The sequence below is a fragment of the Elgaria multicarinata genome, chromosome 10, assembly GCF_023053635.1.
Source record: "Elgaria multicarinata webbii isolate HBS135686 ecotype San Diego chromosome 10, rElgMul1.1.pri, whole genome shotgun sequence".
NCBI lineage: Eukaryota > Metazoa > Chordata > Lepidosauria > Squamata > Anguidae > Elgaria > Elgaria multicarinata.
In genome coordinates this window covers 6,033,591-6,055,456 of record NC_086180.1, presented here as the reverse complement: position 1 = coordinate 6,055,456, position 21,866 = coordinate 6,033,591, and the positions used below count along the sequence as shown (strand labels likewise).

Genomic DNA, 21,866 nt, shown 5'->3' with positions numbered 1-21,866 from the left:
GCGGCAATTAGACCACTCCTGAAGAAGCCTAATCTGGACCCGGAAGATGTAAACAACTACAGGCCGGTAGCTAATATCCCTTTCCTGGGCAAGGTGCTTGAGCGGGTGGTTGCAGGACAACTCCAGGCACTCTTGAATGAAACGGATTATCTAGATCCATTTCAATCGGGTTTCAGGCCTGGTTTTGGAACGGAAACTGCCTTGGTCGCCCTGTGGGATGACCTCTGTCGGGAGAGAGACAGGGGGAGTGCGACCCTGTTGGTTCTCCTAGACCTCTAAGCAGCCTTCGATATCATCGACCATGGTATCCTTCTGGATAGGTTGTCTGAGCTGGGAGTTGGAGGTACTGCGTTGCAGTGGTTCCGCTCCTACTTGGATGGCCGATTCCAGAAGGTGGTGCTGGGGGATTATTGCTCTGTGCCGTGGCACCTAAGCCACGGGGTTCCACAGGGCTCTATCTTATCCCCTATGCTGTTTAACATATACATGAAGCCGCTGGGGGAGGTTATCCGGAAATGTGGACTGACGTGTCATCAATATGCGGATGATACCCAGCTCTACATTTCCTTTTCATCAAACCCAGGTGAGGCAGTGGCTGTTCTGAACCAGTGCCTGGGCATGGTAATGGACTGGATGAGGGCTAATAAACTGAAACTCAATCCAGACAAGACGGAGGTACTGTTAGCGGGTGGTTCTTCTGTCCGGCGAGGTGATGTTTGCCCTGTCCTGGACGGGGTTGCACTCCCCCTAAAGGATCGGGTCCGTAGTTTGGGGGTGCTCTTGGATCCAGAACTGTCACTTGAGGCACAGGTGAACTCAGTGGCAAAGAGCACCTTTTATCAGCTTAGGCTGATATACCAGCTGCGCCCTTATCTGGACAGAGATAGCTTAGCTACAGTTATCCATGCTCTGATAACCTCTCGTTTGGATTACTGCAATGCGTTATACGTGGGGCTGCCTTTGAAAACGGTCCGGAAACTTCAACTGGTGCAAAACAGGGCAGCAACGTTATTAACAGGGACTGGCCGGCGAGATCACATTACGCCAGTCCTTTTACAACTTCATTGGCTGCCAGTCCAGGTCCGGGCCCAATTCAAAGTGCTGGTATTGACATTTAAAGCCCTAAACGGTTTGGGGCCAGGTTATCTGAAGGAACGCCTCCTCCCATATGTACCTACCCGGACCTTAAGATCATCTACAGGGGCCCTTCTCCGTGAGCCCCTGCCAAAGGAAGTGAGGCAGGTGGCTACTAGGAGGAGGGCTTTCTCCGCTGTGGCACCCCGGTTGTGGAACGAGCTCCCCAGAGAGGTCCGTCTGGCGCCTACACTGTACTGCTTTCGTCGCCAGCTGAAGACCTTTTTATTCACTCAGTATTTTAACACTTAATTTTAACTTAAATTTAAATTTTACTGTTTTAACTCTGTATTTTAATCTTATATCAACTTTGCTGTGTGGTTTTATCCTGGTTGCGCTTTTCATATTGTATTTCGTAATTGTGTTTTAACCTGTTGGGTGTTTTACTGTGGTTTTAATTTTTGTGAACCGCCCAGAGAGCTTCGGCTATTGGGCGGTATAAAAATGTAATAAATAAATAAATAAATAAATAAAGTTTATGTATTTGATTTATATTGTATTGTTGTACTAATGTTGTTCCCTGCCTCGATCCAAAGGGAGAGGCGGGTAAGAAATAATTATATTATTATTATTATTATCATTATCATCATCATCAAATTCAGCAAAATTATGCACAAAGCAATGATGAGGCTAAGAGGCATACAGAATCTTTCTGCATGAATTCAATATTGTTTTAGCAAAACACAGTTGTTGAAAGACAGAAGGAATTTATTCCACGTGGTTTGTGTTTTAGAGTATGCTTTTCAAATTTGAGATAAGCACTTGATTCATGCTGGCAGGCTTTCTTTTCTAATTACTTCCCTGACTTGGAAAATTCACATTCAATGCTAACCGGATATTTGGGGAAGCACATTTATTTATTTATTACATTTCTATACCGCCCAATAGCCGGAGCTCTCTGGGCGGTTCACAAAAATTAAAAACATTAAAGGATAAAACAACAGTATAAAACCATAATATAAAATACAATATAAAAGCTCAACCAGATAAAAACATGCACTTTTAACTTGAATAATGCTGCACTGACAGTAACTCCTGTAAATGACCCCCCTGCTGCAGAACAAACTAAATCCCTTCCTTACCCGGACATCTTTTCGATGCCAAGAAAACGAAGAGGGGAGGCTTGAATTCCTTAACAAGACTCTTCTTGTACGGGCACATATAGAACTATTTGAATACAAAATTAGCCCCAGCTAGAGAGAAAGAAGGATTGGTTGATCCAACCCCTGGCAGAGGAATTTGATAGACCTTTCTGGAAAGCTTTGCCTGCCAGGCTCCGGGAGAAGTGCCCTGCGCACCTCAGCATATTCACAACAACGGAGAGGAACCTCTTCCTCACTTCTGCTGCAACATAAATGGCGTCTATCCTGATTCTGTATAAGCAGCAGCCCGCAAAAAGAATAATAATGTATATTATAAATGTTAAACTATAGGCCTAGAAAGACAAGACATTTTGTAAAGCTTCCCAGCATGGTCACCTGGAAGCTATTTTTACTTGTTAAGTGTCTCTATCCAAGTCTACATTACAGACATGTCAGCCTGGCTCTGCAAGGTGCCAAACCTATCGAAGCCTTGGATTGGTTTCTGAGGTACTGCTCTCTTTTCCCAAGTAATCTAGGAACCAATGGAACCAATGACCTAGGGAGGTGGTGGGCTCTTCCACCCTAGAGGCCTTCAAGAGGCAGCTGGACAGCCATCTTTCAGGGATGCTTTAAGGTGGATCCCTGCATTGAGCAGGGGGTTGGACTCGATGGCCTTGTAGGCCCCTTCCAACTCTGCTATTCTATGATTCTATCCCACATCCTTCAGGCTGACTTTCGCCCTAGCTCTGGGATCCCATACACCAGTGACCAACCAGAAGCTCTGTAACCATTTGCACAAGGGATATTTCCACTGGGTTGTTTTTGCATGGACAGGTTCATAGCGAGTTTTTCTGACGGTGAAACGACTTACACAAAGGAAGCATGGCACAAGCTTGAAACTAGGTCATTTCAAGGAATCATATATGCAAGTAGTTCCATTTGGCATATTGATGGGCTTTGTGAAGAGTTAAAAATCAGAAGCAGAAAGCAAAGTTTCCCTTTCATGTCATAATAAGATACTTACCTCCCCTGCCTGAGACTCCGACAGTTCCAGGATGAAAGGAATTTCAGCGTCAAAACTGGCAAAGAAGTTGCTCCACTGATGTTCAAAAGTCATCAGATCCTGGAAGAGTGGAACACATCTGCGATCAATCCTGATGTCGTTTAAAAGGGTTTGACTTTGCATCTGTGACCCCATCAGTGCCCTGCCAAATGCTAGCAACGGATGCACGTTGCAGATGTAAAATCCTACACAACCGAAGGGGTCGAGTTACACAACTAAGCGGGTGAGTCTATACACCTTTAAACAGAAATCAATGCTACAACTCCCAGCATTCTTAAATCTCTGGAAGTCTCGATAGAACTGAAAAGAAATATGGAATAGTTTAAAAGGCTGATGCTACACAAGAACATGTTTTACAAATGAGCTTTTCCTATTTTTAAAAAAAGGCTTCCATCCAAAAAACTTTGTTCAAAAATTGAAACAAAACGGCTCGCAGCAGAAAAACCAAAGAATAAAACCACGCACATGACGCAATTGAGCAATAAATTAAAATGTAATTTAATACACAATTCAGTGTATTTGAATTCTTTAAAAAAAATGGGATGATCAAAAATTGGCATGATCAACCTAAATGCACAGTTACAAGATGAGGGATACTTGGCTCAGCAATACTACAAACGAGAAGGATCTTGGAATTGGTGTAGATCACAAGCTGAATATGAGTCAACAATGCGATATGGCTGCAAGAAAGGCGAATGCTATTTTGGGCTGCATTAATAGAAGTATAGCTTCTAAATCACGGGAGGTACTGGTTCCTCTCTATTCGGCCCTGGTTAGGCCTCATTTAGAGTATTGCGTCCAGTTCTGGGCTCCACAATTCAAGAAAGACACAGACAAGCTGGAGCATGTTCAGAGGAGGGCAACCAGGATGATCAGGAGTCTGGAAACAAAGCCCTATGTAGAGAGACTGAAAGAACTGGGCATGTTTAGCCTGGAGAAGAGAAGATTGAGGGGAGACATGATAGCACTCTTCAATTACTTAAAAGGTTATCACACAGAGGAGAGCCAGGATCTCTTCTCGATCCTCCCAGAGTGCAGGACACGGAATAACAGGCTCAAGTTAAAGGAAGCCAGATTCCAGCCGGCCATCAGGAAAAACTTCCTGACTGTTAGAGCAGTACAATGGAATCAGTTACCTAGGGAGGTTGTGGGCTCTCCCACCCTAGAGGCCTTCAAGAGGCAGCTGGACAACCCTCTGTCAGGGATGCTTTAGGGTGGATCCCTGCATTGAGCAGGGGGTTGGACTCGATGGCCTTGTAGGCCCCTTCCAACTCTGCTATTCTATGATTCTATGGTGTGAAAAAAGTCTCAACAGATGACATACCCTATTTCTTTGATTATAAGATGCACTTTTTTTCCCCATATAAACATCTCTAAAAACGGGGTGCGTCTTAGAATCGCGGGTGTGTCTTAGGGTGTTGTTTTTTTCTGTTGGTGGTACTGAAATTAGTGTGCGTCTTACAATCAATGGCGTCTTACAATCGAAGAAATACGGTAATAACCAACTGTTGACTATTTAACCCAACGTTGGTTATCGTATCACCCAAACCCAGTCAATACGTGCCTCTGGCTTTTGCACAGCTACATTTTGCACAGCAGTTGTGGGTGTCTGCAATTAAGGTGCCAAAAGCACTCTATAGGAACAGGACAGGAATTGATTTTTTAAAAGCCAAATGAGCAGGAAACTAATTTGTTAGGCAACTCCACCAATGGCCACTGCGTGTCAGCCGAGGCCCATTTTTCAATTCTCTTTCAAACAGCCATTGCCACGCTCCCAAACAAAAGGACCCAGATTGTTAAAAAAAAACGGGGGGGGGGGGGGAAGGTTCAAGCAGGCATCTGGATCCACAAAAGAAATGAAAGGCACACGGGCCACCACACACGCAGAACTGAAGAGGTGGAAAAGTGCAACCGAGCAAGACACGAGAGATCAGATTCCAACACATCCCCATAGGCTAACCTTAAGAAAGGTTATTGCGAGATGTGGCAAAGGGCTTAGTCACACAATCAGCTTCTGAGGACGATGGGACAATTCCTTGGTGACATCTCCTTGCATGGTCTATTGATTCCAACAGGGCTGGCACAAAAGACGTTCCTGGTGGCTTTTGCCCAAGTTGTCTAAAAATGGTTCCAAAACCACAGGGCAAGCACTGAGCTGGTTTGGACGTGATGACAAACGGTAGTTCCAGGGTTCAGAGATAATGCTGAGTGCTGGATAATAAAACTCAGAAGTGAAAGCTTTTGGTCTCATCCTCGCAGTCACACTAGCGCAGACTTCCTCAACCTGGGGTGCTCCAGATGTGTTGGACTACAACTCCCAGAATGCCCCAGCCGCTGGGGCATTCTGGGAGATGCAGTCCAACACATCTGGAGAGCCCCAGGTTGAGGAAGGCTGCGCTAGCGGGAAGCACACAAGCCAAAAGTTCACTGCAGCTTATTCCCGTAACAATGAACTAGGGGTGTCAAAGGAGTACGTTTCGGGGAGGGAACTCAGTGAGTTTTCACCAGCTCGGTCCCCTGGAACCAGTTCCCAGAGCTGGCTCGACTCAGCACGCGCCAAGTCAAGGAAGCTCACAGTTTCCCGCTTGTTTATTTACGCAAATTGGGATTTGCACAAAAGCGCAGCTGGGAATATTCATGAAAATCAGGATTTGTGCAAAATCGCAGCTGTAAATAGCACAATTTCTGCAAATATTGCCAGTCGGGCAATTGGTGGCAGTCCAGCGAGCACAGGGCAAACAGAATGCAGGGGAGTTTGTCCATCCCTACAATGAACCATGGTTTATCCCAATGTCTGACCTGGCCCAATGCAACGAAATGGGATGTGGCAATGATTGAGTATTCCAGGAAACCAGGGAGTTCTTTGGATGCTTACCAATAGAATCGCAATAGATCAGTACAAGTGGACAATTTTTTTCTGTGGACAACTTGTCCACCACCACCACCACCAATCTCTTCTTGCAATATGTGTAATTGGGGAGCACTGGGTATGTTCTAAAGTGCACTCAGTTTACACAAGACAAAAATGATACACAAATGTCTGGTTAGCAGTCTGTGTGAATGGACTGCAGCCCAGAACAACCTCCGTATGTCCCACAGTACACAAAGGTCTCCCTAACAGTAGAAAGTTTGAAAAACGGTTTCTAAGCATGTCAAAAAATGGTGCTCTGCAGCAAGTCATTTTAGTTCAAAATATATTAAAAAGGGGAAGACGCAGCTCACAGTATGAGGAACCGTAAAATGCCAGGTTTCGTTCCCTTAATTGCACATGTAACTAAAACTTCATCCTACGTGGCTGTGGTTTTGCTTCCTGAAAACTGACTCACAAGGCAAAAAGATGCCTGCTACATTACCTCATAAAGTAAACTCTCCAAGGAAACAGGATCCATTTTGCTATAGGTTTTCCACAGATCCACACTGACATCCATTAACTGCAACAACAAAAAGAGGGAGAGTGTTTTGCAAAGAGTACAAATGCAGACGAGATTTACCCCCTCCTACTCTTCTCAAGCAGTGCTGGAAACTGGAGCACGAGGGTACTGAGCTCTTACTGAAACTGAGCAGTCAGCATCGCTGGGAGGCTTCGGCCTACGGAAATACATATTAAAAACGTGCAGTATTAACCAAAAGCATGTGCAGAGAAGCCATTTGCTTTGCTTTCCAATTGGAAAAGAGTGGTGCTGTATGACACCATCTCCATTCATTCACATTCTCTCTCTCTCTCTCTCACACACACACACACACTCCCCTTTCAGTTGCAAACATTAACAATATGCCATTATGACTGCAGAACAGTACCATGAACATGTAGCACCATTGTGTTACTCAGCACACGGCACTTCTGTAAAGGAACCATTACATGCATAAGCTGGCTTTCAGGGCTACCGGAGACCCCCGTGACAGTTTACGATTAGGATAAAATGCAACAAATGCCAAACAATCTTGAAGCATGATGAATTTGGGACGTTTAACGACGTTTTGGAGCGATGGAGTCTGAAATGAGGAATACCACATTAGCATCAAGGGGGCCGTGGTGTTCTGGAATGCTGGTGGTGAGTGGTGGAGAAAAAGAGATGGGTCCCTTCCATCACACCCTTCTTGACAGTTTTCCAAGAGCAGTTGATGAGCCACAGCTGGGAGAAAAGTGTATTCAGCAAGAGAATCCATTCGCACTTACTTCATATTTCATTGTAAAGAAGCCATCGCCGCCTATTCCTTCCAGAGCAAAGGCTTGTACGATCGGCCACTTTTCGACGATGAACATGTCGAATATCTGCAGATGACCTGAAGAAACCAAACATTTCTGGTATTAACATTTAAAGCCCTAAACGGCTTGGGGCCAGGCTATCTGAAGGAACGCTTCCTCCCATATGTACTTGCCCGGACCCTAAAGTCATTCTCAGGGGTCCTTCTCCGTGAGCCCCTACCAAAGGAAGTGAAGCAGGTGGCTACCAGGAGGAGAGCAGTCTCTCCCCATAGGGCTTTGTTTCCAGACCCCTGATCAGCCTGGTTGCCCTCCTCTGAACACGCTCCGGCTTGTCTGCATCCTTCTTGAACTATGGTGCCCAGAACTGAATGAAATACTCAAGATGAGGCATAACCAGGGCCGAATAGAGGGGAACCAGTACTTTGCACAATTTGGAAGCATTACAAAAATCAGCTCTCTTTACTTAAGAGCACCAAAAGTACCAAAACAAGAGGGGAAGATCTTGTTCTGAGATCCAAAAAATAAAATTAAAAAACGGATCGGGGCTGACTAAGAGGCACTGCATCGTACCTAGGATGATCTCGAGGGAAAATCTGTTGCTGGGAAACCCACAGTTGATGTGACTATAATATGTCGCTCACGCTCAAAAGATATTTTTTAAAAAAGGAATTTAAAATAAGAGAGTTGCAGCTTTCTTGCATCAGCTCATCTGTGGGTTATTCTCAGCAAAACAAATCAAGGTTGTTCTGCTTTATATCCTGGCTCCGCTTCATTAACAGGAAATCAGAGTACAATCTTTTCCCTTCTGAGAAGGGAAAACCTGCACGACAAGAAGGGTGCTGCTTCTTTCTTCACATAAAGGAGGATTTATGTGAAGGAAGCTCTCGTGTGAAATACAGAGGGTCTTTTGTGTGTGAACCGTACACACTACCATTACCGCAAATTATTTGGGTGTGTGTGTGTGGAGGCAATTATTCACTTTTCAGAGGGAACATGCAAATGATTTTCTATGAAAGATCATTAAAGTGAACAAATCGTCCATCACACATTGTTCAGAAATTCAACTGTCCAGAAATTAAAATGGCAAACCCCACATAAAAAAGGGCAAAAAAGCAGCACATTCTAATGAAATTGATCGAACGCAGCCTCTTCCGGGTTATTATGGTTTAAGCACACTATTTCTTACCTATTGGATTGGAGGACACAAGCGCACGCTCAGACTGTCTGCAACATACAGAACTCTGAAGTGCCTTCTGCCAGGATGCCCCCTGCTCTTGGGCACACCTCCATTTTTACTTTTACCCTAGTCACTTTTATTAGGATGCCCATATGAAAAGGAGGACCGGGCTCCTGTATCTTTAACAGTTGCATCGAAAAGGGAATTTCAGCAGGTGTCATTTGTAAAAATGGAGACCCTGACGTAATTGCATCCAGTTCTGGGCTCCACAATTCAAGAAGGACGCAGACAAGCTGGAGCGTGTTCAGAGGAGGGCAACCAGGATGATCAGGGGTCTGGAAACAAAGCCCTATGAAGAGGGACTGAAAGAACTGGGCAGGTTTAGCCTGGAGAAGAGAAGGCTGAGGGGAGACATGATAGCACTCTTCAAATACTTAAAAGGTTGTCACACAGAGGAGGGCCAGGATCTCTTCTCGACCCTCCCAGAGTGCAGGACACGGAATCACGGGCTCAAGTTAAAGGAAGCCAGATTCCAGATTCCAGGCCCCTTCCAACTCTGCTATTCTACGATTCTATGAATTCCAGCTTCATCACAACAGTTAAAGCTGCAGGAGCTATACTAGTGACCAGATTTAAAAGAGGGCAGGGCACCTGCAGCTTGAACTGTTGTGATGAAGAGGAAATTTCACCAGGTTCCCCATATCTACAAATGACACCTGCTGAAATTTCCTTTTCAATACAACTGTTAAAGATACAGGAGCCCTGTCCTCCTTTTCATATGGTCACCCTACTTTTAGCCAATAATAATCCAGCCTTTCAGGAGTTACTGAAAAAAGGTGTGTGTTTTATTGTCTCCCCCTAGGCTCATTTTACTCTGCCTATTCTCTCAATTGTCAATTTTAGACTGCATTCCCCCCCCCCCCCTTTTTGATCAGGGAATGGTTTTAAAATCACTTCCTTAGGATATTTCTGTATTAGAAACTGAAGCCAGATTTCATGCCTATGATGTCTCCACTCCAAGGAATCCATCGTCTCAGGAAACTACAGTTCCCAGAGTTCTTTGAATCTTGGCTTGGCAAAGCATAGCAGTCCGTTGACCACAGTTGTAGCCCACTCGCCTTCTTAAGGAGCTCAGGGTCACATATGCCATCTCCATTTCATCCTAGCAATCCTGAGAGGCAGGGTAGACTGACAAAGAGGGACGCACCAAAGTTACCCAGAATGCTTCATGGCTGAGCAGGGATTTCAACCTGGGTCTACTCAGTTCAAGTCCATCACTCTAACTGGTCTGCACTAGTTTACGTCTACAGCAGCCTTCCCCAATCTGGCGCCCCGCAGATGCGTTGGCCATCTTGGCTGAGAATGATGGGACTTGCAGTCCAGCACATCGGGAGGGTACCAGGTTGGGTGGCCAGTTTATAGAGAAGATGTAATTGAAGGTATGAGCTTTTGACGGAGTAGCTCTGCTGAAATGTCATTGAGAAGCAATTAAAGCAGCCTTCCTCAACCTGGGGTGCTCCAGATGTGTTGGACTACAACTCCCAGAATGCCCCAGCTGGGGCATTCTGGGAGATGCAGTCCAACACATCTGGAGCGCCCCAGGTTGAGGAAGTCTGAATTAAAGGGTTCTGTATGTCTCCTGTGCTCCTATCTTACTATCCTTTTAGTAATGCATGTTACGTTTTTGATAGCTCTGTAATTTTTAACCATATGTAATTTTTATCATGTATAGTATAGTAGAATGTCAAGTTTGTATGTGTTGCAATGATCTGTGGATTGAGCAATAAACATATTGATTGATTGCTTAAAGTACTGCAGTTCAATTGGGAGTTGTTGGTTTCTTTAAACCTACCTTGAGAGCTGAAAGGAATTCCAATTCGACTACAGTCACGAACCATATCTACAAAGCTTGAAATTTTAAATTCCTCAGCAGCCTCTTCGTCTTCATACTAATGAAACAAACAGAAAACAAAGAGTTGGGGTCCAGTTTCACAATTACATCAGCAAGGTTACTATGCCTTTAAGTCCTAACCCTGGCAGTGCAAGACCCATTTTGTTACTGCGGTCTACATGTTTGAAAAGCCAATGTTTAGGATACTCAAGTTACACTATCCATTTATTCCAGACATCACGGAAATCCTGATATGTCTTCTTAGTTCCAGGGAAAGGGCTATTGCATTTATATCCCTAATACAATGAGCCGATCGCAGCTTTTAAAGCTCAGCTAAAAACTTTTCTTTTTCCTAAAGTTTTTAAAACTTGATTTTGTTCTGACTTTTATACTGTTAGTTTTACCCTACCCTGTGCCTGTTTGGTGCATTCTCTTCCCCTCCTTATTGTTTTATTACGATTTTATTAGAATGTAAGCCTATGCAGCAGGGTCTTGTTATTTTATTGTTTTACTCTGTACAGCACCATGTACATTGATGGCGCTATATAAATAATAATAATAATAATAATAATAATAATAATAATAATAAAAAAAAATAATATCTGATGAGGCACACATTAATTCAGCAACGGTCCGAGTCCATAAGCCAAAAGACACCGCATATCAAAAGTTTCATATGACACAAGACACGGTTTATTATTATTATTATTATTATTATTATTATTATTATATTTATTTGTATCCTGCCTTTTGCCCAATGCTGGGCCTCAAGGCGACCTTACAAAGTTTAAAATATACATGGGGGGGGGAGGAAAACAAAACCATAAACAATTAAAAAAATACACAACAAAATTATAAGACATTAACACAGATGGAGGGCTGGATTATTCTCCAAAGGCCTGCTGGAACAAAAAAGTTTTAGCCTGCTTCCGAAAGCCCATCAAGGAGGGAGCCAGCCTAGCTTCCCCGGGAAGAGAGCACCGGAGCAGCCACCAAGAAGGCCCTCTCCCATGTTCCCACCAAGTGCGCCTATGAAGATGGTGGGACTGAAAGAAGGGCTTCTCCAGACGATCTCAACGCACGGGCAGGCTCATAAGGGAGAATACGTTCTTTCAAATAACCTGGACCCGAACCATATAGAGCTTTATAGGTCATAACCAGCACTTTGAATTGTGCCCGGAAACAGACTGGAAGCCACTGGGGCTGTTTTAACAGGGGAGTTCTCTGCTCCCTGTAACCAGCCCCGGTCAACAATCTGGCTGCAGCTCTTTGAACCAGCTGGAGTTTCCGAACACTCTTCAAAGGCAGCCCCACATAGAGCGTGTTACAGTAATCTTATATCTACTGTTGTTTCTTGCTCATTTGCACCCAAACAACTGCCCCTTTTCTCTCACCTTCTCCCCTCCAAAGTCCATGGTCTCTGTGCCTGGCCAGGGTGACTATATGAAAAGGAGGACAGGGCTCCTGTATCTTTCATTTTCAATAGCCCAGAGAGGCTATTGGGCGGTATAGAAATGTAATAAATAAATAAATAAATAACAGTTGTACAGAAAAGGGAAGCCGGTGTCCTTTATATGCCTGCAGCTCCTGGTAAAATTCCCTCATCACAACAGTTAAAGCTGCAGGAGCTATACTAGAGTGACCAGACACAATAGAGGGCATGGCTCCTGCAGCTTTAACTGTGTAGAAAGGGGAATTTCATCAGGTGTCATTTGTATGTATGCAGCACCTGGTGAAACTCCCTCTTCATCACAACAGTTAAAGCTGCAGGAGCCCTGCCCTCTTTTGTATCTGCTCACTATCAGGGCTCCTGCAGCTTTAACTGTTGTGTTGAAGAGGGGATTTCGCCAGGTGCTGCATGCATGCAAATGACACCTGCTGAAATTCCTTTTTCTATGCAACTGTTAAAGATACAGAAGCCCGGTCCTCCTTTTCCATAGCGTCACCCTATTCCTGGCCTCTGCCTATGAACCTTTGCACAAGGCCATTCCATTTAACATCCATGCAGTGTTATATCTGTGCAAGGAGCTGTACAGCACTCCAGAGTGGCATGGGCCTCTGCCCAGAGGAAGCACACTCTGTTACGACGGAAGAGATGGGAGGGGAGGGGGAAAGGCAAGCGCCTTCTGCAACGCAGGCCAAGAGGCTCCGTACCGGGCTTTTAATTTTGCTTCTACGCACTTCCAGAACTTCTCAGAAGCTGGAAATTTAGGCACAGTTGAGCCACCAGGTCTTGGTCAGAGCTTTTAAAACAAGAGCAAACCTGCCTCCAGAAGTGGTTGGATTCCAACTCCCATCAACCCCGGGCAACATAATCAATGGTCAGGCATGATGGGGAGGGTGTAGTCCAAGAGCAACTGGCTCCCAACCTCTGTTTTAAAATTTAGAAGAACATATGCTCACTTAGGGCATGTCTGCACCATGTCTTATTCCGGGGATCATCCCTGTGCACCCAACATGACTCATTTTGTGACATACAAAACAGGAACAAAGTAAGTAAATAAATATTTCCGCAGTGCATGCACAAAATAAAGTGCCTTGCAAAATAATGCTAGACCTGAGCGGAGTCATCCCGTGAAACTAATTAGGGGGAGATTCAGGGCAGACTAAAAGGAAGGATTTCTTTACACAGCGCACAGTTAAACTAAGGAATTCGCTACCGCAAGGCGTAGTGATGGCTAGCAATTTGGATGGCTTTGAAAGGGGATTGGAGAAATTCCTGGAGGAGAAGGCTATCCATGGCGCTACCTCCAGTATCAGAAAGCGTTTGCCTATATACACTTACTTGCCGGGGGAACATGAGTGGGAGGGTGCTGTTGAAATCATGCCCTACTTGTGGGATTCCCACAGGCAGGGTTGGCTACTGTGTGACCAGAATGCTGGACCAGATGGTCCTTTGGTCTGGTCCAACAGGGTTGTTTCCAGACCCCAGGATGATCAGGGGTCTGGAAACAAAGCCCTATGAGGAAAGACTGAAAGAACTGGGCATGTTTAGCCTGGAGAAGAGAAGATTGAGGGGAGACATGATAGCCCTCTTCAAATACTTAAAAGGTTGTCACACAGAGGAGGGCCAGGATCTCTTCTCGATCCTCCCAGAGTGCAGGACATGGAATAACGGGCTCAAGTTAAAGGAAGCCAGATTCCAGCTGGACATCAGGAAAAACTTCCTGAATGTTAGAGCAGTACGACAATGGAATCAGTTCCCTAGGGAGGTTGTGGGCTCTCCCACACTAGATGCCTTCAAGAGGCAGCTGGACAAGCATCTGTCAGGGATGCTTTAGGGTGGATTCCTGCATTGAGCAGGGGGTTGGACTCGATGGCCTTGTAAGCCCCTTCCAACTCTGCTATTCTATGATTCTATGATTCTTATGTTCTTAAATGGAAATGAAGACAGGTCTTGACCACTTTCAAGAGGTCAGCCGTGTAGAATGTGGACCTTAACAGCCTTAAAAACAAGGAACCATTGCTGATTTTATAGGGCCCCACACAGATGTTTTGCTATAGCGGATTGACACAGCCGCCTGATTTTAATCGTCTCTGTATAAAGTTGCAGCGGGAGAGAGGAACCTGCAGCTCTCCTCCAGGCATTTGGCTGCTGGAACAGGAGAAGGAAGCAGCTGACAGATTGCAAGTCCTTCCCCGAAAGCCCTCTGTGGAAACCTATTACACAATGGTAAAAGAATTATTTCCTGTAAAGAGAGAGACAAAATGCTAATGTGTCCGCTTGACCAAAGAAGAAATATGGAGATGATGGCAACTGCAACCCAAAAATTAATGGCCGGGGTGGTGGTGGTGGTGATAGAAGCAGATCTGGAGTCGTTTCTTTGTGCAAACCAGTAATCTCTTTTCCTGGGCTTCTGCATGCTCCAAGGCAGAGGTGCCCAGTGATCAGGGTTGAAGGGAGGCTTCTTTCCTGCCTGGCCAGGCTCCTCTTTAAGCCCTCTTTCTTCTTTCAGCCTTCTCTCCTTTTTTACTCAGGCGGCTTAGCATTCTTTTAGGAACCCATAAGCCGTAGAAAAGACAAAATGGTGGCTAAGAGTCCCAAAATAGTGGATAGGAGTTCCATAGTACGTGTCCTTGTCTAAAAGGTGCTCCATCACTTCCTTCAGTGTCAGCTTTTTTTCCTCGGCAACATGTCTGCACACCAAGTAGGAAGGTGCCCTCATACCAGAGTCCGACCTTTGGCCCTTCTGGTTCAATAATGTCTACACCAGCCCTTTCCCAACCTGGTGTCCTCCAGATGTGTTGGACTGCAGCTCCAATAATTCCCAGACAGCATCATTCCTAGCCATTGACTAAGCTGGTTGGGAATTATGGGAGTTGCAGTCCAACACATTTGCAGGGTACCAGTTTGAGAGAAGCTGGTGAAGACTGACTGGCAGCAGTTCTCTGGAGATGCCGGGAATTGAACCTGCGACCTTCTGCATGCAAAGCAGGCGCTCTCCCACTGAGCCACGGCCCTTCTCCTTCTCATGACGTCCAAGGACAGACAGGAAGCACTGGCTCAGAGGAGCAGGACACACAAGCTGCTTAATCAGATACTGCCGTGTTATCATTCTCTGTTGACACAGGCACATTGCACAAGAATGAAAATCAACAGCTTTATCCAGTTTCAAGGGAGACTCCACTTAAGGGCTGGTTAATCCGGAGTGCAGCAGAACATATGCAAACTCAGGAGGGCGACATTCTGGCTCTCCCCAAAGCCTGTACACCTGTTTTCATTGAATGGTCCAGACACGAATGAGCCTGTCGCCAACATATTAATGAGCTTGTCTCCAACGCACTTGGTTTCATCAAATGGACCACACGTTAAAGAGCCTGTCTCCAATAAATTATATTCAATCCAGAATCATCAGACTTCAAAGGCAAAAGCATTGGAAATTATGCAAGGCATTCTTCATTTAATGTAATTGCAGCAAGCCTCAAGCTCCTCCCTCGGAAGCCAAGGAGATGGAGAAGAACTGCAGCCAAAATCCAGGCGTTCCTATGCACGCGTGGAGCACTGCGCATGAAAAGGCCTCCTCATTCTATGCGCGCTGCAGAATGCTATTGAGGCGCGATTGGGAACCCCACGCGTGCACACAGAGCACTTTGCTATCATTTTCTTCCAGAAAGATTCTCTTACACATCCCCTTGGAAAGATTACCAGGTTGTTCTTCAGGTGACACAGACCCCTAGAGGCTTTTTAGCAGCTCTTAGACTACCCGTTTGCTAGTTCATTGGCTGCCAGTCCAGGTCCGGGCCCAATTCAAAGTGCTGGTATTAACATTTAAAGCCCTAAACGGCTTGGGGCCAGGCTATCTGAAGGAACGCCTCCTCCCATATGTACCTGCCCGGACCCTAAGGTCATCCTCCGGGGTCCTTCTCCGCGAGCCCCTGCCAAAGGAAGTGAGGCAGGTGGCTACCAGGAGGAGGGCCTTCTCTGCTGTGGCACCCCGGCTGTGGAATGAGCTCCCTAAGGAGGTCCGCCTGGCACCTACACTATATTCTTTTAGACGCCAGGTGAAGACCTTTTTATTCTCCCAGCATTTTAACAGTCTATAAATAAATTTTAACTCGGTGTTTTAAATTTGTAAATTTTGCATTGCTGCTGTTTTTATCTGGTTGAGCTTTTATATTGTATTTTACATTATGGTTTTATACTGTTGTTTTATACTTTGAATGTTTTTAATTTTTGTGAACCGCCCAGAGAGCTCCGGCTATTGGGCGGTATAGAAATGTAATAAATAAATAAATAAATAAATAAATAGTTCAGCCGGTAAATCATTTAATCTCCAAAATGAGAGCATCTGCTTAACTGCCACACTGGGATTATTTTGGCAGGCCATGATATTCTAAAATCGGAGTCTCTGTAATGCAGCAACCAGGGAATTTTGATGCAGACACCAAAGCAACAGCATGCTCCACTGACTTTTACAGGATGCATTTGTCCCGTGGCCCCAGCTACAAAGCAATTTGGAGACTGCAACATAAGCATCAGAGGAGGTCAAAGCTTAAAATTAAATATTTGATCTCTTTCCGTTGTTGTTTTCATCACAAAATCATTCAAATGGCAAGTGTCATGAGCCAACTGCAAGCAAGAGACTGGGCACGTCTTGCTTTTCAATAAAATCTTGACGTAGCTTGTTTTTTTGCATTGCATTTTATTCTTTTAGCGTTTTGTAATCTGCCCAAAGAACTTCTGTTAATGAGCAGATTAAAAATATGATGAATAAATTATATAAAGCAGAGATTAAGGCTGCAACCCTAGGCAGGTCTTTCTTGGGAGTGAGCCTTAAAGAACACAGTGGCAATTCCAAGCAAGGTGGATAAAAAATCAATGATTTATAAAAATAATAAAAAAAGTTTTTTATTTAAATTGGAGTTTTTTAATTTAAATCTGATTTTTTTTAATAAAATGCTTTTTGAGGAAAAATCTATCTAAAAATAGTTTTCTATTTAAGAGGCTGTATATTCATATAACGTTTAATTTTTTTGGTAAATGAATTCCATTCATCCATTCACACAATGTCATGCTCTTCCAGAGGTTTCTGTAAGATTATTGGGCAATTTTTCTATCTAGAAGATATTATCACTGCTGCTTGGTTTTACAGTTCTCAAAACTGTGAATTTGTGTCTGCAGAGAACACAATCCCATTGTGCCTTTGCAAATCTATGTACACCACTCTGCTGCTAAGATCATCTTCTTGGCTCGCCGCTCTGACCATGTTACTCCAGTTCTGAAATCTCTTCATTGGCTTCCAGTTCACCTCAGAATCCAATGTAAACTTCTCTTGTTGACCTACAAAGCTTTTCACTGTCTAGCTCCTTCCTATCTTTCCTCTCTCATCTCACACTATTGCCCCGCTCGTGCTCTTCGCTCCTCAGATGCCATGTTTCTCACCTGCCCAAGGGTCTCTCCTTCCCTTGCTCAGCTTCGTCCATTTTCTTCCGCCGCCCCTTACGCCTGGAACACTCTTCCAGAACATTTGAGAACTACAAGTTCAATCGCAGTCTTTAAAGCTCAGCTAAAAACTTTTCTTTTTTCTAAAGCTTTTAAAACTTGATTTTGATCAGACTTTGATACTGTTAGTTTTACTCTACCCTGTGCCTGTTTGGTGCATTCTCTTCCCCTTCTTATTGTTTTATTATGATTTTATTAGAATGTAAGCCTGTGCGGCAGGGTTTTGCTATTTTGTTGTTTTACTCTGTACAGCACCATGTACCCTGAAGGTGCTATATAAATAAATAATAATAATAATACACAGAATCAACCCCTTACCTCTTAAGTGCGAAATTTCAAAAAAATCAATGAATAGAGTGCACTTTTTTGGGGGGGGAAGTCACATGATTAAATCGAGTCTTTCTAAGTAGTGATTTAAAATGTGATTTAAATCAAATTGATTTAAATCAAATCCACCCTGATTCCAAGTAAAAACACATAGGGTCAAGCTATAAGTTAGGCAGAGCTGAGTGTTGGTTTCTCGTCTGTGTTCAATTTGTTCCACCAAACCGCAGGGAGACTGCTGTCAGACTAGTGCACCAGTATCTCCTTGGAAGAGATTGCACCAATTCCACAGGAGCAAGAGTTCTGCCATCAGTCCAAAGCCCTTCACAGGAAGCCCGAATTGCCACGATTGGATCGTTTCAGGCATACATTGTTCTTCATGCATTTCTTGCTCTTTCACTCACCTCGTTTTCAGTCAGGCAATGGAAATGCAAGTTTTTCCAAAACGCTACGTATGGCAAAAGATAGTTGTAGTTGACAGGGTTGCAGTACAGATGGACGCTGTCTGGTTTTATCAGTAGGATCACATCTATAGGAGCAAGAAGTAAGGATTTAGAGAACAGCAACCAATCAAGAAGGAAGAATTAGCAATACTTTTTTGGCGTGAAAACCTGTTTGTCCTCATAATACAACCCTGAAGCGGGTCCTTATTTATTCAAAGCATTTGTACCCAGCATCAGCTAAAAAGGTTCCCAGAGTAGCGTACATAAGTAACAACAGAGGCAGTTCCTGCCCTTACAATCTGATGGACAAAATGAAAACAGGGATCGGGAGGGAAGAAAGCAACAAGCGTTCAAGCAGCAGTTCTTCAAGTCTTTACGGCGCCTCCCCTCCTGAGTACAGAAGAGGAAAAGGGATAAAGGGCGACTCGGCACCCGACATTTTCCCTACGTGAGCGTCGGCAGAATGCCACCTTCAAAAAGTGGCACACCGCCATGTGTAAAGTCATCCAGCGGGTGTGAAGCTTTGCCCAATACCATCCAAGGAGTTCATGGATGAGCAGCTGCAGTCATAGAATCATAGAATAGCAGAGTTGGAAGGTGCCTACAAGGCCATCGAGTCCAACCACCTGCTCAATGCAGGAATCCACACTAAAGTATCCCCGACAGATGGTTGTCCAGCTGCCTCTTGAAGGCCTCTAGTGTGGGAGAGCCCACCACCTCTCTAGGTAACTGATTTCATTGTCGTACTGCTCTAACAGTCAAGAAGGTTTTTCCTGATGTCCAGCTGGAATCTGGCTTCCTTTAACTTGAGCCCATCTAGAGGGATGTGCACGGGGCTCCAACATGGCCTGGAAGTCACACCTTCTGGCCTTTGTGTCGCGGTTGGCCGTGGTTAGACAAGGGCAAAAGAAACGCATTCTTCTCCTCCTGCCTGAGTTCTGGGCGGACAAAAGGCCTGGCTCAACCTACAAGCCTACTGAGCGAAAATAGGAACCCGGCTCTTCTCACAAGTTCCTCTCCTGCCCACCATGAACCTCTCCAGCAGCACTGCACAACCCTTTTGGCCCCAGGGGCCAAATCCAGTTGTGCCAGGGAAGCTGGAGCTTCCTCCCTGCCCAAGCACCCCCACTGTTTATCTCCAATCTCTCATCAGAGATAGGAAAAAGGATTCCCGCAGTAGTGCTAGTGCTTCGAGCAGCAGGTGCCACAGCTTGGCCCGCTGCATTTTTAGCACTCCTGCTCGACAGCTCAGCCCTGGGGTATAGTACTCGTGGGATCTACGTGGAAAGATTTGCATTGCCTTCCACACGGACGTTACAGGAGAGGAACGTAAGCAAGATGTCATCTAGTCTTTCCTTTCCATATACCACGTTGGCCCCATTCAAAAGACACCTTAAACCATGGCTTTAACCACGGTGAATAAGGCTTTTTGCTTTATTCCCCATAGTTAAAGCCATGGTTTAAAGTGTCTTCTGAACACAGCCTGGCTTTCTGGCTTAACCACCGTGCTTAAAGCCATGGCTGAAGGTGTCTTCTGAACACGGCCTGATTTTCTGGTTTAATCACCGTGGTTAAAGCCATGGTTGAAGGTTTCTTCTGATCACAACCTGGCTTTCTGGCTTAACCACCGTGGTTAAAGCCATGGTTGAAGGTGTCTTCTGAACACGGCCTGGCTTTCTGGCTTAACCACCATGGTTAAAGCCATGGTTGAAGGTGTCTTCTGAACACGGCCTGATTTTCTGGCTTAATCATCGTGGTTAAAGCCATGGTTAAAGGTTTCTTCTGATCACAACCTGGCTTTCTGGCTTAACCACCGTGGTTAAAGCCATGGTTGAAGGTGTCTTCTGAACACGGCCTGGCTTTCTGGCTTAACCACCGTGCTTAAAGCCATGGTTGAAGGTGTCTTCTGATCACAAAATGACTTTCTGGCTTAACCACCTTGGTTAAAGCCATGGTTGAAGGTGTCTTCTGAACACGGCCTGGCTTTCTGGCTTAAACACCACGGTTAAAGCCATGGTTGAAGGTGTCTTCTGAACACGGCCTGGCTTCCTGGCTTAACCACCGTGGTTAAAGACATGGTTGAAGGTGTCTTCTGAACAGGGCCAGTGAGAAATTCAGAAAAGTCATCATCAAAATGGGAAGAACACCAGTATTGAGTGAGAGTTTTTAAAAAATGCTGATAGTGAAAAAGTAGCACAGAGCATTACTCTTCCTTACCGTCAAGGACTTCTTCAGGAAACCCTGACCTTTCAAATTCATTGTTCTGGTTATACAAGCCAAAAAGAAGATAGTTTGCCAGTTCCCGACAGCCTTCGTTATATCGGCTATCGATTCCTGCAAGAAAAGGAGAAATGCATAATAAGTCCCTGGGGAAAGAACATTACTAGCCATTTCATTCAAATCTCAAGGTTTTATTTATTTACCCTGCCTTTCCACCAAAAAATGGCACTCAAGGTGGCCCACAAAACAATTTTAAATAGATTTTTAAAAACATATTAAAATGCAACAAAAACATAACAATCACAGAATGAAAACCATCAGGTTGACCATTAGGACTCAGGAAGTAACTAAGATATGAAAATATCAGGACACCCGGTCTCCTCCCAAGTCTCCTACGTTTTGGGAGGAAATGATGGCACCGGATAGACCTTGAAATATAAAAGAAGAAACAATACTTGAAGAAAATGAAGTCCTTTTTAGAAATGTCAAGACCTCCTTCAAAACAGCGTGCAGCTTATTTATTAGCAGGACAAGATCATCTTCTTGGCCCGCCACTCTGACCATGTCACTCCACTTCTGAAATCTCTTCATTGGCTTCCAGTTCACTCCAGAATCCAATATAAACTTCTCCTGCTGACCTTCAAAGCTCTTCACGGTCTAGCTCCTGCCTATCTCTCCTCTCTCATCTCACACTATTGCCCCGCTCGTGCTCTCCGCTCCTCTGATGCCATGCTTCTCGCCTGCCCAAGGACCTCCACTTCCCTTACTCGGCTTCGTCCTTTTTCTTCTGCTGCCCCTTACGCCTGGAAAGCTCTTCCAGAACACTTGAGAACTACAAACTCAATCACAGCTTTTAAAACTCAGCTAAAAACTTTTCTTTTCCCTATAGCCTTCAAATATTGAGTTTGTTCTGACTCTATACTGTTAGCTTCACCCTACCCGGTGCCTGTTTACACTTCCCTGTGCCTGTTTGCATTCTCTTTCCCTCCTTACTGTTTACTACAACTTTATTAGATTGTAAGCCTATGCGGCAGGGTCTTGCTATTTACTGTGTAATCTGTACAGCACCACGTACATTGATGGTGCTATATAAATAAATAATAATAATAATAATAATAATAATAATAATAATAATAATAATCAGAGCAAGGATGTAGTGGTCCTGCACTCTGCTCACACAGTGGCCAACCGGCTGTCCACCAGGAACCCACAAGCAGGACATGGGTGCAACAGCCCCCTCGCAACCACGTTCCCCAGCAACTGGTGTATATAGGCTTGCATGTCAACAGATATCCATAACTATGTGGAACATCATGTTAAAACCAGAAAGTGCTGAGGACGCTGCATCAACAAAGCTGATGAGAGGGTATTTCTTGACTTGC

The 21,866-nt window shown here is 44.6% G+C and overlaps 1 protein-coding gene across 2 annotated transcripts in view; it reads right to left on the bottom strand.

The window, feature by feature from the left end:
- Positions 1–21,866, bottom strand: part of DNAAF9 (dynein axonemal assembly factor 9) — a 127,674-nt gene that overhangs the window by 78,128 nt on the left and 27,680 nt on the right. For both annotated transcript variants that reach the window (XM_063135386.1, XM_063135387.1), the window contains exons 3-8: positions 20,482–20,598; positions 18,226–18,350; positions 10,516–10,612; positions 7,457–7,563; positions 6,633–6,710; positions 3,241–3,339 (exon numbers count right to left, since the gene is read on the bottom strand). In XM_063135386.1, the coding sequence (XP_062991456.1) occupies positions 3,241–3,339; positions 6,633–6,710; positions 7,457–7,563; positions 10,516–10,612; positions 18,226–18,350; positions 20,482–20,598 (623 nt within the window). The remainder of the gene's footprint in view (positions 1–3,240; positions 3,340–6,632; positions 6,711–7,456; positions 7,564–10,515; positions 10,613–18,225; positions 18,351–20,481; positions 20,599–21,866) is intronic.